Source organism: Myotis davidii, unplaced genomic scaffold, assembly GCF_000327345.1.
Source record: "Myotis davidii unplaced genomic scaffold, ASM32734v1 scaffold425, whole genome shotgun sequence".
In the NCBI taxonomy this organism is placed as follows: Eukaryota; Metazoa; Chordata; class Mammalia; order Chiroptera; family Vespertilionidae; genus Myotis; species Myotis davidii.
The window spans coordinates 3466802-3480081 of NW_006296413.1; the positions used below are offsets into that span (position 1 = coordinate 3466802).

The 13280-nt window shown below is 58.1% G+C and overlaps 2 protein-coding genes across 2 annotated transcripts in view; one reads left to right on the plus strand and one right to left on the minus strand.

Moving 5' to 3' along the window:
* Nucleotides 1-78: 78 nt before the first annotated feature.
* RELA (v-rel avian reticuloendotheliosis viral oncogene homolog A) lies at nucleotides 79-8225 on the plus strand (the record flags this gene model as incomplete). Its single annotated transcript, XM_015568969.1, has 10 exons — nucleotides 79-376; nucleotides 457-608; nucleotides 730-878; nucleotides 1690-1781; nucleotides 2122-2253; nucleotides 3281-3385; nucleotides 3563-3775; nucleotides 5838-5918; nucleotides 6005-6079; nucleotides 6841-8225. Coding segments are annotated over 10 exons (1902 nt in total), but the record flags the coding sequence as incomplete, so codon positions are not given.
* A 2573-nt stretch (nucleotides 8226-10798) lies between these two features.
* SIPA1 (signal-induced proliferation-associated 1) overlaps nucleotides 10799-13280 on the minus strand; it is an 8679-nt gene continuing 6197 nt past the window's right edge. The window contains exons 9-15 of the mRNA XM_006771701.2: nucleotides 12272-12794; nucleotides 12055-12166; nucleotides 11852-11960; nucleotides 11642-11743; nucleotides 11498-11552; nucleotides 11233-11311; nucleotides 10799-11132 (exon numbers count right to left, since the gene is read on the minus strand). Of these exons, the coding sequence (XP_006771764.1) occupies nucleotides 11022-11132; nucleotides 11233-11311; nucleotides 11498-11552; nucleotides 11642-11743; nucleotides 11852-11960; nucleotides 12055-12166; nucleotides 12272-12794 (1091 nt within the window). The 3' untranslated portion in view covers nucleotides 10799-11021. The remainder of the gene's footprint in view (nucleotides 11133-11232; nucleotides 11312-11497; nucleotides 11553-11641; nucleotides 11744-11851; nucleotides 11961-12054; nucleotides 12167-12271; nucleotides 12795-13280) is intronic.

Sequence of the window (13280 nt, forward strand, 5' to 3'; positions counted from 1 at the left end):
ACCTGGATCAGTAGGTGGCGGAGGGGGGCCTTTGAATCAGTTTCCCCCCAGGCTCGGGGGCGGTTCTGAGTTCGTGTCCCTGTTCGGGGAGGAGGTGCCCGACTCAGTTTCCCCTTCGGATCCGGGTGGGAGGTGCCGCCTGCCGGTGTCCTTAAGGAAAGTAGAAAGGCCCTGACTCAGTTTCCCCGAGTAGAGGGCGACCGCCATCCCCGTGTTCCCCGGGAGCAGGTGTCCTGGCTCCTCTCCCGCCCTGAGTTCCGCCCCGTCCCCCGGGAGCGGGCCCTGCCTCAGTTTCCCTGGGGGAGCTGGGAAGGGGCTTGTGCTGACCCTTTTCTCCCTCCCCTTTCAGACCTGTTCCCCCTCATCTTCCCCTCCGGTAAGTGGACCTCCCTCCCTCCCTAGAGCTGCCAGGGGTGGGGGCGGCGGGGCGCCCCCTGATGGGCTGTGTGTCCGCAGAGCCCGCCCAGGCCCCGGGCCCCTACGTGGAGATCATCGAGCAGCCCAAGCAGCGGGGCATGCGCTTCCGCTACAAGTGCGAGGGCCGCTCGGCGGGCAGTATCCCCGGCGAGAGGAGCACCGATACCACCAAGACCCACCCCACCATTAAGGTCAGCGGGGCCCGCGGGCCTGGCTCGGTGGGGAAGGTTTGCCTCCGGCCCGTGCAGTCCGCGTCTGGGACTTGGGTCCGGAATTCCTGAGCCTCCAGCGTGCGCTCTGTGCTTTGGACAGATCATTGGCTACACGGGGCCGGGGACGGTTCGCATCTCTCTGGTCACCAAGGACCCCCCGCACCGGCCTCACCCCCACGAGCTGGTCGGGAAAGACTGCCGGGATGGCTTCTATGAGGCCGAGCTCTGCCCGGACCGCTGCATCCACAGGTGAGCTCCCCCAGGCCCGCGGGGCCTCAGGGTGCGGTGGGGGGACAAGGGGAGGGCCGTGTCCCGGTTACAGTCACTTCTTTCTGGACACGGGGCAGAATTCCTTACTGCTGCTGCGTCCCCAGCTCTGCAGGCAGATGTCTCCTCTCTCAGGCAGATCTTCATTGCAGCGCAGTGGGAAGCCATGTCAGATGGGGCCGGGGCCCTAATTACCTCTGACCCCAGCCCTGTGTCTGGACCATCTTTCTCACGAGAAAGAAAACCTCAGAACCAAGTCTCCCCTGGAGCTTACAAACCAGTTGACAGAGACGGGCTGTAAATAAAAATGTAAATAATAAGCAAAATCCTGTCCGAGAGTAATAATCTCATGTTGAAGATGAAACAGGAACCAGTCCGGAGAATAGCCTGGGGTGGGGAGGCGAGGGAGCTGGCCTCATTGCTTTGAACTGGGAGGCTCAAGAAGGCCTCTTCCAGGAAAGATGAATGTGAGCTGGGGCAGGGAGGCACGGAGAGGACATTCCGCGCAGAATGCACAAGTGGGACTGGGTTTAGCATGTTTGGAGAACAGAAAAGAAGCCGCTGGGACTGAGGGCAGGGAGCTGGCAGGGGCTGTGGCTAGGGCCACATCACAGGCAGAGGGTCTTGTCAGCCAGAGTGAGGAGTAGGCTTCATTGCAGCGCAGTGGGAAGCCATTCCAGGGGTTGAGCCTGGAGTGGTCTGGTGAGGGGATAGGGGAGGAAGGGACAGACTGGGTGAGGCAGGAGGCCCAGGCGCCGCTGGAAACAGTGCGCCTGATGCCTGGGGAACTCAGCTTCCAGAACCTGGGGATCCAATGTGTGAAGAAGCGGGACCTGGAGCAGGCCATCAGTCAGCGCATCCAGACCAACAACAACCCCTTCCAAGGTGAGGGCTGAGGGCTGAAGGCCTGGGCCTGTCTGGAGCACCCCCACCCTCTGTCACCCTTCTGTGGCCACTCCCTGCATCTCCCTCACTGGCCAAGACTCACAGTACAGATGGAATCTTGCTGGCCATTCGGTACACTCCCATTTTACCACTGGGGAAACAGACCCAGAGAGGGGACGTGACAGCCAGGGTCACACAGGTCAGTGATGGGTCTAGAGCCTTCTCTTCCTCCTCTAGGACGCCTACTGTTTCACATACCCTCAAACAGCCCTTGCTAGAACCCCAGCTCCCTGCCCCCAGCCCCTGCCCCGGCTCTCCTGACCACCCGTTTTCCTGGCAGTTCCCATGGAAGAGCAGCGCGGAGACTACGACTTGAATGCTGTGCGGCTCTGCTTCCAGGTGACAGTGCGGGACCCATCAGGCAGGCCCCTCCGCCTGTCACCTGTCCTCTCTCATCCCATCTTTGACAACCGTGAGTGGCCAGGGAGTGCAGGAAGGGAGAGGAATGGGCCTGTGAGGAGGAGGAATTGGTGGTTATGGCCTGCGAGGGGCACTTTGGCTTCACTCGGTCATCTGGCCTTTTCATCATCTCTGTGTCCTGTTCTGCTGCCCGGGAGGCAGGGCAGAGAGACTCGGCTGCCCTGTGGAGTAGCGCCCAGGCCGGCAGGGAGTTAGGTGAAAGGATGGCGTGCCCAGAACTGTAGTCATGACCAGGAAATGACTCCCAGAAGCAAGACAATGTTAGAAAGTAATAACTCAATGATGAAAGCCGACAGGAAGTTCACGGATCAATTGGGCTGACATTGATTAACTGCAGTCTTTAATTAAATAACCGAAAGGATGAATGAAAATAAAGGGCTCTTGCCCTGGCCGGTGTCTCTCAGTGGTTGGGCATTGTCCCATGCACCAAAAGGTTACCAGTTTGATGGCTGGTCAGGGCTCATGCCTGGGTTGCTGGCTTGATCCCCGGTGGGGGGAGTGCAGGAGACAGCCTATTCATGTTATGTTCTCACATTGATGTTTCTCTCGCTCCCTTTCCCTTCCTCTCTAAAAATCAATCAGATTTTTATTCTAAAAAAAAAAATAACAGGGCTCTAGGCCCTAAGGACAGGAAACTAGAATGAACAGGGGGTCAGGAGAGAAGGGTTCATTGCCAAAGTGGATGTAATAAACTGGGCCTTGAAGTCAGGTGGAGAAAGGAGGTGTGGCCAGACTGGTTCCCATGGACTGTAAGCTCCATGAGGGCAGAAATGCTTAGGTTTGAGTCGTTGCATTCATGCTTAGAAGAGTGCTGTACACGTAGTAGGGGCTGGTAAATAGTTGCTGACTTGGTTGGGGTGAGGAGCCAATGGGAATGGTTGAACCTTTGGCTGCAAAGGTGTGGTCAGCAAGCTCTGGATAATCTGACTTTGGGATGGACCAGGATGTTGCCTTTCCGGTAGGCCAGGCCTGGAGACCTCTGGTGGTTCAGGGCTTTCTTCCTTGTTCCCACCCTCCAGGCGCCCCCAACACAGCAGAGCTCAAGATCTGCCGAGTGAACCGAAACTCGGGGAGCTGCCTCGGGGGGGACGAGATCTTCCTGCTGTGTGACAAGGTGCAGAAAGGTACGTCCAGGAGGCAGGACTGGAGCGGGGTGAGGGCAAGGCTGAGCGGAGATGGAGAGTCGGGACTGGCTCTAAACGCTCCCCCGCCTCCTCGGGGAACAAGCATCGGCGATGGGGCGGGCAGCGGGCTGTGGTGAGGCGAGCACACCAGCCACACTGCCGCTCCATCTCCTGCAGAGGACATCGAAGTGTATTTCACGGGACCAGGCTGGGAGGCCCGAGGTTCCTTTTCACAAGCCGATGTACACCGACAAGTGGCCATTGTGTTCCGGACACCTCCCTACGCAGACCCAAGCCTGCAGGCCCCCGTGCGCGTCTCCATGCAGCTGCGGCGGCCTTCAGATCGGGAGCTCAGCGAGCCCATGGAATTCCAGTACTTACCAGACACAGGTACACAGCTGGGGAGGATGATTCAGCCGAGGAGAGGGAGGCCGGGGCTGGATGTGTGGGGCTGTAGTTGAGTCTAAAGCTAGAGCTGGGTGGGATTTGCACAGTAATCACGTTCTCTCTTGCCTTGCTGAATAATAACAATATTCAAGACTGTTGAGCTCATATGACACTCTTGCCTCTATTCCAAGCATATCAGCGCATTACCTGGTTTTATTCTCTCATGAACTTTTTGAGGCAGGAGATAGCATCTAATTTGCCTGAGGCCACACAGATAGTGAACCAGAGTCAGCAAGGGAACCCAGGCTTCTGGCTCCAGGGTCCTTTTGCCACGCTGTCTCTTGTCACTGTCACACAGCCATGGTTTCGTCAAGGCCTTTGTGCATCTCACCACAGTAGGAACAGCCAGAATGATCCTCTATCCAGTGCCCCTCATCTAGCCTGTTTTCTGCCCTAGGAGCTTGGAAAGCAACCCCCAAACCAGCCATCAATTCATTCCACAAATAATTATTGAGTGCCCACTTGATGCCAGGGCCTGTGCCAGGTATTGTGAACACAAAGATGACTAAGACGTGGTCCCTGAGGTTCAGTCACATGAGGAAGACATGCAAAACAGAGTGACTTGTGAAACGGGGAGGTATGTGCTGGAGGCAGCAACATGGAGGAGGTGGCATTGAAATTGGAGAAAGATAGAGCACACTCCCCAGGCAGGTGGACCAGTGCCTGGAGGGCCGGGCGCTGGAGCACGCACAGCGTGTTTGGGGCAGTTTTGTGGTGGGAGGTGACACTGGGCAGTGAGCAGGCCCAGACAGGAGAGCCTTGAATGTTAGGCTTAAGACATTCATCTAGGGTTTCGTCCTGAAGGCAGTGGGCAGCCACCGAAGGTTTATAAGCAGAGAAGTGACGTGAGCAGATCTGGAAGCTCACCCTGGCAACAGTGAGTAGAGGATCTGAGAGGGAGAGACTGGAGGATGGGAGGCCATGCTGGAAGGTGTCACAGCAGTCCAGGAAGAGAAGACTCTGTGTGACCCTGCAGAGGGAATGGCAGAGTCGCTACCATACGCTGCTGTCCTCCTCTGTTACCCAGCAGCCCCACAACCCTTTCTGAGTTTCACACACACCAAGCTCGTCCCGTCTCAGGACCTGTGTTCTCGCTATTGCCTCTGAAGTGCTTGGCCCCAGATCTTCATGTGATGGTCTTGCACCAGTCTTTCCTGGCCATCTCTAAGCTAGACTCCCTGACATCACCTTGGTACTGTTAACATCACCGGTGTCTTCCTTAGTGCTTTTATCTCTTGTATAGGTTGTCTCCCTGCCCCTCTGTCACTAGGATGTCAACTCTTGGGAGCAGGAACCTTGTCTGGTTACTCAGGGCTATATCCTCAGTGGCTAGGATGGAACCTGGCACATAGTAGGTGGTTGGTAATCATATGTCAAGTTAGTGAGTGGTGTGAGTGAGAGGAATATGTTGAGGATGATGCCAAGATTTCTACTGGTGACGGCAGACAGGTGGGAGGGAACACGGGAGGAGAAAGAACCAGGTTTCTGAGGGGAGATGATGAGGCTGGCTCCGGACTGATGGTGTTGAGTACCTTGGAGTTACCCAGTTGCTGCTGTAGTTAGGAAGACAGTTCTGAAAGCTCTAGACTGAGCTCTCAAGCCATCAGAGAACAGAGCCTCTGCCATGCCTCAGCTGTCCCAGAGCACAAAGAGATCACCGCCAGGCCTGGATCGAGGTGGAGCAGACCTAGGATGTGAGCAGTGCAAGTAAGAGGATTAGCTGCGATTGGGGCCTCAGGAGGACCCCTGCTCTCCCAGAACAGGGCCCTTTACTTGGAGGCACTCATGTGCCCTTCAGAGGAGACAGATTCAGACAGCGGAGTCTCAGGAAGCTGTGGGATTCTTAGAATCGTTGAGTGTCATGCAGCTCCTCTCACTGACTAGGACGGTTTGGAGAAAGGGTTGCAGGGAAGCTTGGCTCATCACCTTCCTCCTGAGGGCCCTTTGAGAGCTTGGGGGTCTAGCTGAGAAGAACAAGACTCATTTCTCCCCGTTACTTTCCCAGATGATCGTCACCGGATTGAGGAGAAGCGCAAAAGGACATATGAGACCTTCAAGAGCATCATGAAGAAGAGTCCTTTCAATGGTGAGGTGGGGATGGGGAGAGTTAGAAGGCATGGGTGGGGAGTGGAGACCCCGGGGGCCAAGAACTGAGCCAGACTTGCTCCACAGGACCCACCGACCCCCGGCCTCCTCCCCGGCGCATTGCCGTGCCTTCCCGCAGCTCAGCTTCCGTCCCTAAGCCAGGTAACGATTTCCTATTGTCTGTTCAGCCTGTGGCTCACACATCCGCTGGGAGAGAACAGAGCAGTCAGCCTCATCCGCAGGTGTCTGACGACTGCTGTGTGCTGGGCTCATGTTTCTCAGGGCGTGCAGCCTAATTATCTCTGCCAGAGCCACCTGGGAGTGGTAATGATGCAGACTCCCGGGCCCGTTGCACATCTGGAATCAAGCTTTGGAAGTGTGGTCAGGAACCAGCTACTTCCTGGGGACACTAATGCACAGTGAGATCTGAGAACCACTGTGCCCGTTAGAAACTCCACATTGGATACCTAGGGATCCAGAGTTAAAAAGCACCGTCTCTGCCTTCAGCTCTCAGTTGAACTGGGGAAACAAAGAAACACGTCTAAAGTAGCAAAATGTACGTGCTGGTGTGTGGCTCAGAAAAGAGTGATGTAGTGCCCGCTGCAGACAACACTGGCCGGATACTCCTTGGGCCCATGCCCTCCTGGGACTTGGCCTTTCAGCTCTGAGATGACATTTTACCAGCCGACCTCTGAAAGCATCCCTTCCTCTAAAAGGCGGGGAGAGCTTTCTGGGCTGGAGTGAATAGAGCTCCACGGAGGTGGGGCTGGACCTGGACCCCCAGCCTGGTCAGACTGGGTAAAGGGTGCTGGCAGGGACTCCACAGGGAGGGGTTGGTCCTGTGCATACTGATGGGCTGGGATATAGAGGACGGGGTGGGTCTCAGGCTTGCACTGACCCTTGTGTCTCTGTCTCTCTTCCAGCTCCCCAGCCCTATCCCTTTACGCCATCCCTCAGCACCATCAACTTTGAGGAGTTTTCCCCCATGGTCTTTTCTTCTGGGCAGATCCCAAACCAGCCCTCAGGCTTGGCACCAGCCCTTGTCTCAGCCATGGCACCAGCTCTGGTTCAGGGCCCAGCCCCAGCCCCTGTCCCAGTCATAGCCTCAGCCTCCAGCCTTGCTCAGGCTGTGGCCCCGCCTGCCCCCAAGCCCACCCAGGCAGGGGAAGGAACACTGACGGAGGCCCTGCTACATCTGCAGTTTGATGCTGATGAAGACCTGGGGGCCCTGCTGGGCAATAATACTGACCCAGCCGTGTTCACGGACCTGGCCTCCGTCGACAACTCTGAGTTTCAGCAGATGCTGAACCAGGGTGTCTCTATGGCTCCCCACACAGCGGAGCCCATGCTGATGGAGTACCCTGAGGCTATAACACGCCTGGTGACAGGGTCCCAGAATCCCCCTGACCCAGCTCCTGCTCCCCTGGGGGCCGCTGGCCTCGCCAACGGCCTCCTCTCAGGGGATGAAGACTTTTCCTCCATCGCAGACATGGACTTCTCAGCCCTACTGAGTCAAATCAGCTCCTAAGTGGGTGACCCCTGCCTTGCCCAGAGCACTGGGTTGCAGGAGATTGAAGCCCTCCCAAAGCAAGCACTTATGGATTCTGGGGGGAGGGGTGCTCCAACTGCCCCCAACTTCTCTGGGTGATGATGTGTTTGTGGTGGTGGGGGGTTGCATTTTATTCTTTCATTGGCCATATCTGTCTCTCATTTCGGAGGTGCTTAAGCAGAAGCATTAACTTCTCTGGAAATGGAGTTGGGAGGATTCAGACCCTTCCCTTGTCCTGATGTTCAGCTCCTCTGTAGGGAATTCTGGAGGCTCCACCCCACCCTCCAGCTTCTAGTACCTCCCAGAGAGGGACAGGCTGGAGCTATGGCCTTGGAGGCCACAAAGCCTTAATCAAGTGTCTTCCTCAAACCATGGGTTCATTTACACTTGAGCCAAAATGATGCCCCTGTGACCAGCTCTTCGGTGGTGCTGGCATTTCCCTTGTGCCTAACACCAGCATTTGAGAGGCTGGACTTCCTGCCCTGCCAAGGTCTCTGCCGGCTCTGGCTTCGCTCAGCTGTGGCTGAGGAGACTGATGGGACAGCTCTGGCCCTCTCCTCTCCATATCCAGGGAGGTTAGGTCTGAGACTTTTCTGTTCCCCTTTTTCAAGTGCCTTAATAGAAGGGCGGGTTGTTTGGAGAGTGGGGGGGAGGGCAGGCTGGCAGCTCTCCAGTCAACAGGCTCAATTTTTACTGAAGAATCAAAGCAGTTGGACTCTTGCTCATACTCTGAACTAATAAATTTGTTGCCAAGGCTAACAGATTTGCCTTCTTTAATCACACTCCTTGCTGGTCACGTCAGACGGGCCTCGGATGAATATTTAGTCATTGGGGAGCTCGCAGTCTGAGGACGCCCTTGGAAACCCTAGTCGCTGTCCAGTGGGTGAAAGCAGACGCTAAGGGGTGGGGTTCCCAGGGTAGTGAAGGCCTGCAGCGCCTATTGGCTGTGGAGCTTCAGCTCGTAGATAAACAGGGATGTCAGAGGGGCCAGCCAGCGTTTGTAAAAACAAGAATGCTGACCGAGGTTTGGACTTCATCTTTTGGGTGGACAAGGGGGAGAGTGTATCTGTGGGGGAATTAAGTGCCAGGTAAGGTCTGTGGTTTGATATCTTGTTCTGCTAGGACCAAGGACCTAAGAAATCTCAACCCGGCAGCTCCACAGGCCTAAAAGCCAGGCCACGACCCGCAGGGCTGGAACAGAGGCATTTCCGGTTCTGCCTGAAGCATGCGCAGTAGAACAGGATTCCGGCGCACTAGGCCCGGCCTTAATGAGTGCGCATGCGCACATGTATTGTGTGCCAGGAAACCAGGTAACGCGCTCGGGGAAAACCCCTGCCCTGTAGCAGATGACGTCTGTGTTCCGGGTTTTGCACTGTTGCAGGCGGGTGAAGGCAGGGGCAAGCGATTTATCAGTGGGACTTGCTGCACCAGCTAGCGAGCCCCGTGGGAACACGGTAGACTGGGTGCAGGGGCGGCGGAATGTTGTGAAACCGGAAAACGTCTGTAGCGTGGACCTCGCTGCAGCCTCTTGGTCAGGGGGCGGGGTCAGCGGCGGGGCCTGAAACAGGGTGAGCTCCTGGGGGGTTGGCAGCAGCGGCACTTCCGTGCGAGGGGCGGAGCCTGACCGTAGTGGCCGGGTCAAGACCCGGCGAACCTGCCGGGCAGCCCTCGGGGAGGCGGGGCTTGAGAGAGCCATGTCCTGGGCCGCCGGGGGCGGGGTCTTGTCTGGTGAGACGCCTAACCCTAGCCCTGACCCGAGGAAGCGGATAGCGGGCAGGGAAACGTGGCCAACCTGAGGCATAGAGGGGCACTCCTGCCACGCCTCGCTTCGCTCTTGGCATTCCCAGCGTCCGGCAGTGTCCTCCCGTGACCCCGGAAACCCTCTAACGGCCCTTCCCACACTTCCTGAGTGACCTCATCCTGCTCAGGGCGCACCGGCCCCAAATTCTTGTCTCCAGCCCAGACCTCTCTCTCCTGCATGCCAGTCCACTGGACGTCTCACACCGGCGTCCCTCTCCAAAGAGCCATTTCAAATGACCAGAGCCCTCCCCAGCCTACTCTCCCCATCTCAGCTCTGCCCGGTCCTCCTCCAGGGCTACCACTGTGGACGTTGCATTTTCTCCCCAAGCCAGGTCCTGGCAAGTCTGCCTCCTTCTCGCATCTCCACCCCTAGCACGCCTCGTTAGGCTTCCACTACCTCCCACCAGGGCTGCTGCTACAGCCTCCTCCCTGGCGTTGCTTTCCCTGCAGCCAAATCTCACTTCGTTAGTCTCATTTTGAACATCTATCAACGACATGACGAGATCTGTTTTCTGCAGACACACACCCAGAGAGCGACCAGAGCCTTCCACACTGGCCGTGAGGGCTGCTCAGCATAGCCCAGAGCAGGCAGAAGCTGGACGTGTTGGGAACTTAGTCCGGGACCCCTAGTGCACCCTTCACAGCCCTTTCTGAGTCAGCTCCAGCCTCTTGCCCTGAGGCCGGTCCAGCAGTCCCCAGACTGGTGCTGCCCAGAATGCCTTCCACCCAACCTTCAAAACCCAGCCCTCACGACCTTCCCCATGAAGCCCGACACGCTGAGGCTGTGACTCAAAGCCCAGTGCAGCCAGCCAGAGCCCGAGTTAACGGTGAGCCCAGCCAGCCTGCAGGAGCGGGGCAGGCATTGACGCTGGCGAGTCGGTGCCCTGTTGGGACCTCAGATCCAGAAAACGGGTTTAGATGCAATTCAGGTTTGGATCTGCTCATGGGAAAGGGCCTGGCCTGGTGAGTGGTCATAGGCTGGTGAGGAGAAAAGTAGGTCAAGGACTGATTTCCTCCAGGCAACTGAGGCACAGACACCGCCACTCTGGAACTGGGCCCTGTGCCATCTGGCCCTTCGGGAGGGCGAGTAGGGAGTGCCAGGCTTGGGAGCTCGGTGCCTAGAGAGGAAAGGGGGGGCTGCGCGGGGGCGGGGAGGGCCTTGCAAGCTGAAAAGGGGGTGGTCAGGGTCCTTGACCCCTAAACTCCATCTCTTCCCTGTCCTGCTGACCCACCCTCTGCCCCTGATCTCAGCCCCTCAGGTTTGGTTCCAGGGCAGGGACCTGGCTGGGCCTAGTTTGGACAACCAAGCAGAACAGGTGTGGGTGTGGCCGCCTGCTTCCCCACAGACCAGATGAATGTTTGTGGAAGAGAAGCCAAAGGGAGGCCGAGCATCAGAGACCCTCAGTGAGTGCCAGCCCAGCCCTGGGCCCATGTCCCCTGGGCCTGCCTTTCTGACAGGTCCTGGGAGCTGGGCTGGGGTCTCTGAGGGCAGAACCCCTTCCCCTGTCATGAACATCAAGCACAAACAGACACAAATTGCAGTGGCTTCTTTAATCCCTGAAGTCCCCTTTTCTCACAGAATATTTACACACAGGATGGGGCAGGGAAACTTCGCCACCAGTAATGGGCTGGGGAGTGGGGGCAGTGCCAAGACGCGCCTCTGCGCAGGGAGAGTTCCTGAGGGGGCCCCGGGCCCTGAGGGACCTGGGCAGTTCTGAGCAGGTGCACAGCCGGGCTAAGGCCGGACCAGGCGGCTCAGGCCAAGTCCGTGGCAGGTGAGCCCAGGTGCTGGGAGGCCAGGAGCAGGCGGTTGTTGTTCCGCAGGTTGCGAACCTCCTCCTCCAGGGCTGCTCGGTCTGCCTTCTCCTGGGGGTGGGGGGAGGGGGGGGCAGCAGGAGTCAGAATGGTGGGTCCCTCCCCTGCGGCAGCCCTGCGACTCCCCTGCAAACCCCAGCCACCCTGTCACCTTCTGCAGGTCCTCCTGCAGCTTCCTGAGCAGGGACTCCAGGTGAGAGACCTTCTCTGACAAGCTCCTTGGTTCTGGCCTGAGGACATGGGGGTCAAGGCTCAGCTGGGCTGAGGCAGCGGTCAGTACCACAACTGGCCCCCGACCCACCGGAGAGGCCCCCCAGTCTTCTCAGACATATGTATGTGCTTAAGGCCGCTGAATGGGCACAGATGATGGTCGCACAGACACAGTGAAGGGAATAGGTCAGGGTGGGGAGCCTTACTCAGCATCAGATTTGGGGGCTCCCCTGGTATCTCCACTCTCTGGGATGGGCTGTCCTGTGGGGAAAGAGGAACAGCGGATTGGTAAAGGAAGGAAGAGCCGCCTCCTGGCTGCTCCCCACGGCACTCACCCTCGGTGGCCTCACCCTCCCGGGACAGCGACTCCAGGATGGTGTTGCAAGTGGAGGCGATTTCCGAGATGGACTGCCACTCGTCTTCCAGAGTCTCCATGCCCGCCTCTGACATGACTGGGCACAAGGCGGTGGGCTCAGCCAGGGAAGCCCCGGCCAGCCTGCCCACGGCCCACGGCCCACGGCCCACCTCCGACCCTGTACTCCACCTTGCGCCAGACTCACTTTTGCTGATGGAGTTTCGAAGAGACAAGGTTCGTGGCAGGAAGGAGGCCCTCATCTCTGGGGCTGGGTCGCCGCTGTCCTCACCGCCACTGGGGCTGGCTGGCCCCTCCTGAGGGCGGAAATGGGTATGGGTGCCGTGATGCCCACCATCACCGCCGTGCCCACCCCTGCTGGTAGGGCTCCAGAGCCTGGTTTCTGCTCACCTGGGTGGGGGGTGTCTCCCTGCCAGCACCAGGAGGTGACGGCTTGGCCGTGGTTGCCAGGAGGAGGTCTGGGGTGGTGTTGGGCAGGACTGGGGCCTCATCGGACAGGGAGCTGGGGAGAGCAAGGAGAGCTCAGCACTGCACCGTGGCCCTTGCTTGCAGAGGCCGCCTGTGCAGTCTCACTGGGCTGCAAGAGAGCGAGGGCGAGAGGGTGCACCTGCAGGGCGATGGCGAGTTCTGGCTGCGCAGGAACTCGGTCCGCTCCTCGGCTAGGTCCCCAGGCCCCGGAGGACCGCTGCCCTCGCTAAGGCACGCGTGCAGCAGCTGCTTCGTGGAGGGCATCAGGGCCACCTCAGGGGCCTCTTCCTGCACCGGCTCTGGGGCCCCGCGCCGGCTGGGCTCCTGCAGGGACAGCCTGTACAGCTCCGAGAAGCTCCTGGGGGAGGAGGGAGCAGCTTCAGGTAGGAAGGCCCCGTCCCCAGCTTCCTGCACACCCCGCCCCACCCCCAGCTGTCGAGTCTCACTTCCAGGAGGAGAGCTCTCCACACTCCCTAACACTGAAAAAACGTTCGTCTGGCTACTGGCCGCTTTTCCAGACTTTAATCCAAATCGCAGTGCTGCCCTGTGTGTCCTAGGCACATCACTGTCCATTTCTCCGCCTGTGAAATGAGGCAACAGTCCTGACCTCATACCTTCCTGTGAGGGTTTAAATGACTCAGGTGCATGCCCGGCTGGTGTTGCTCAGTGGGTGAGCCTCGACCAATGAACCAGGAGGTCACGGTTGGACTTCCGTCAGGGCACATCTCTGATTACCGGCTCTATCCCCAGTGCCGGGCGTGCAGGAGGCAGCCGGCCCATGATTCTCCCTCATCACTGATGTTTCTATCTCTCCCTCCCTCTCTGAAATCAATAAAAATATATTTTAAAAAGATGACACAGGTGAGTCATTTAGCATAGAGATCCAAAAGCTACTGCTTGGGGACCAAATCCAGCCTCTGCCTTTTCTGCCCGTTTCTTAACGAACGCAAGCTGAGAAAAGCTGAAAGGAGTCAGAACATTTCATGACACGAGAAACTCATAAAACTCAAAGGTCAGTGTCTGTAAAGCTTCAACAGAACTCGGCACACGCGTGGCTTCACCCTGCCCGTGAGGACAGGGCTGCGCGGAGACGGGCCTGGGGTTTCTCCCGAGGGACGGGCCCTCACCAGCTGCTGGCCACGCAGGAG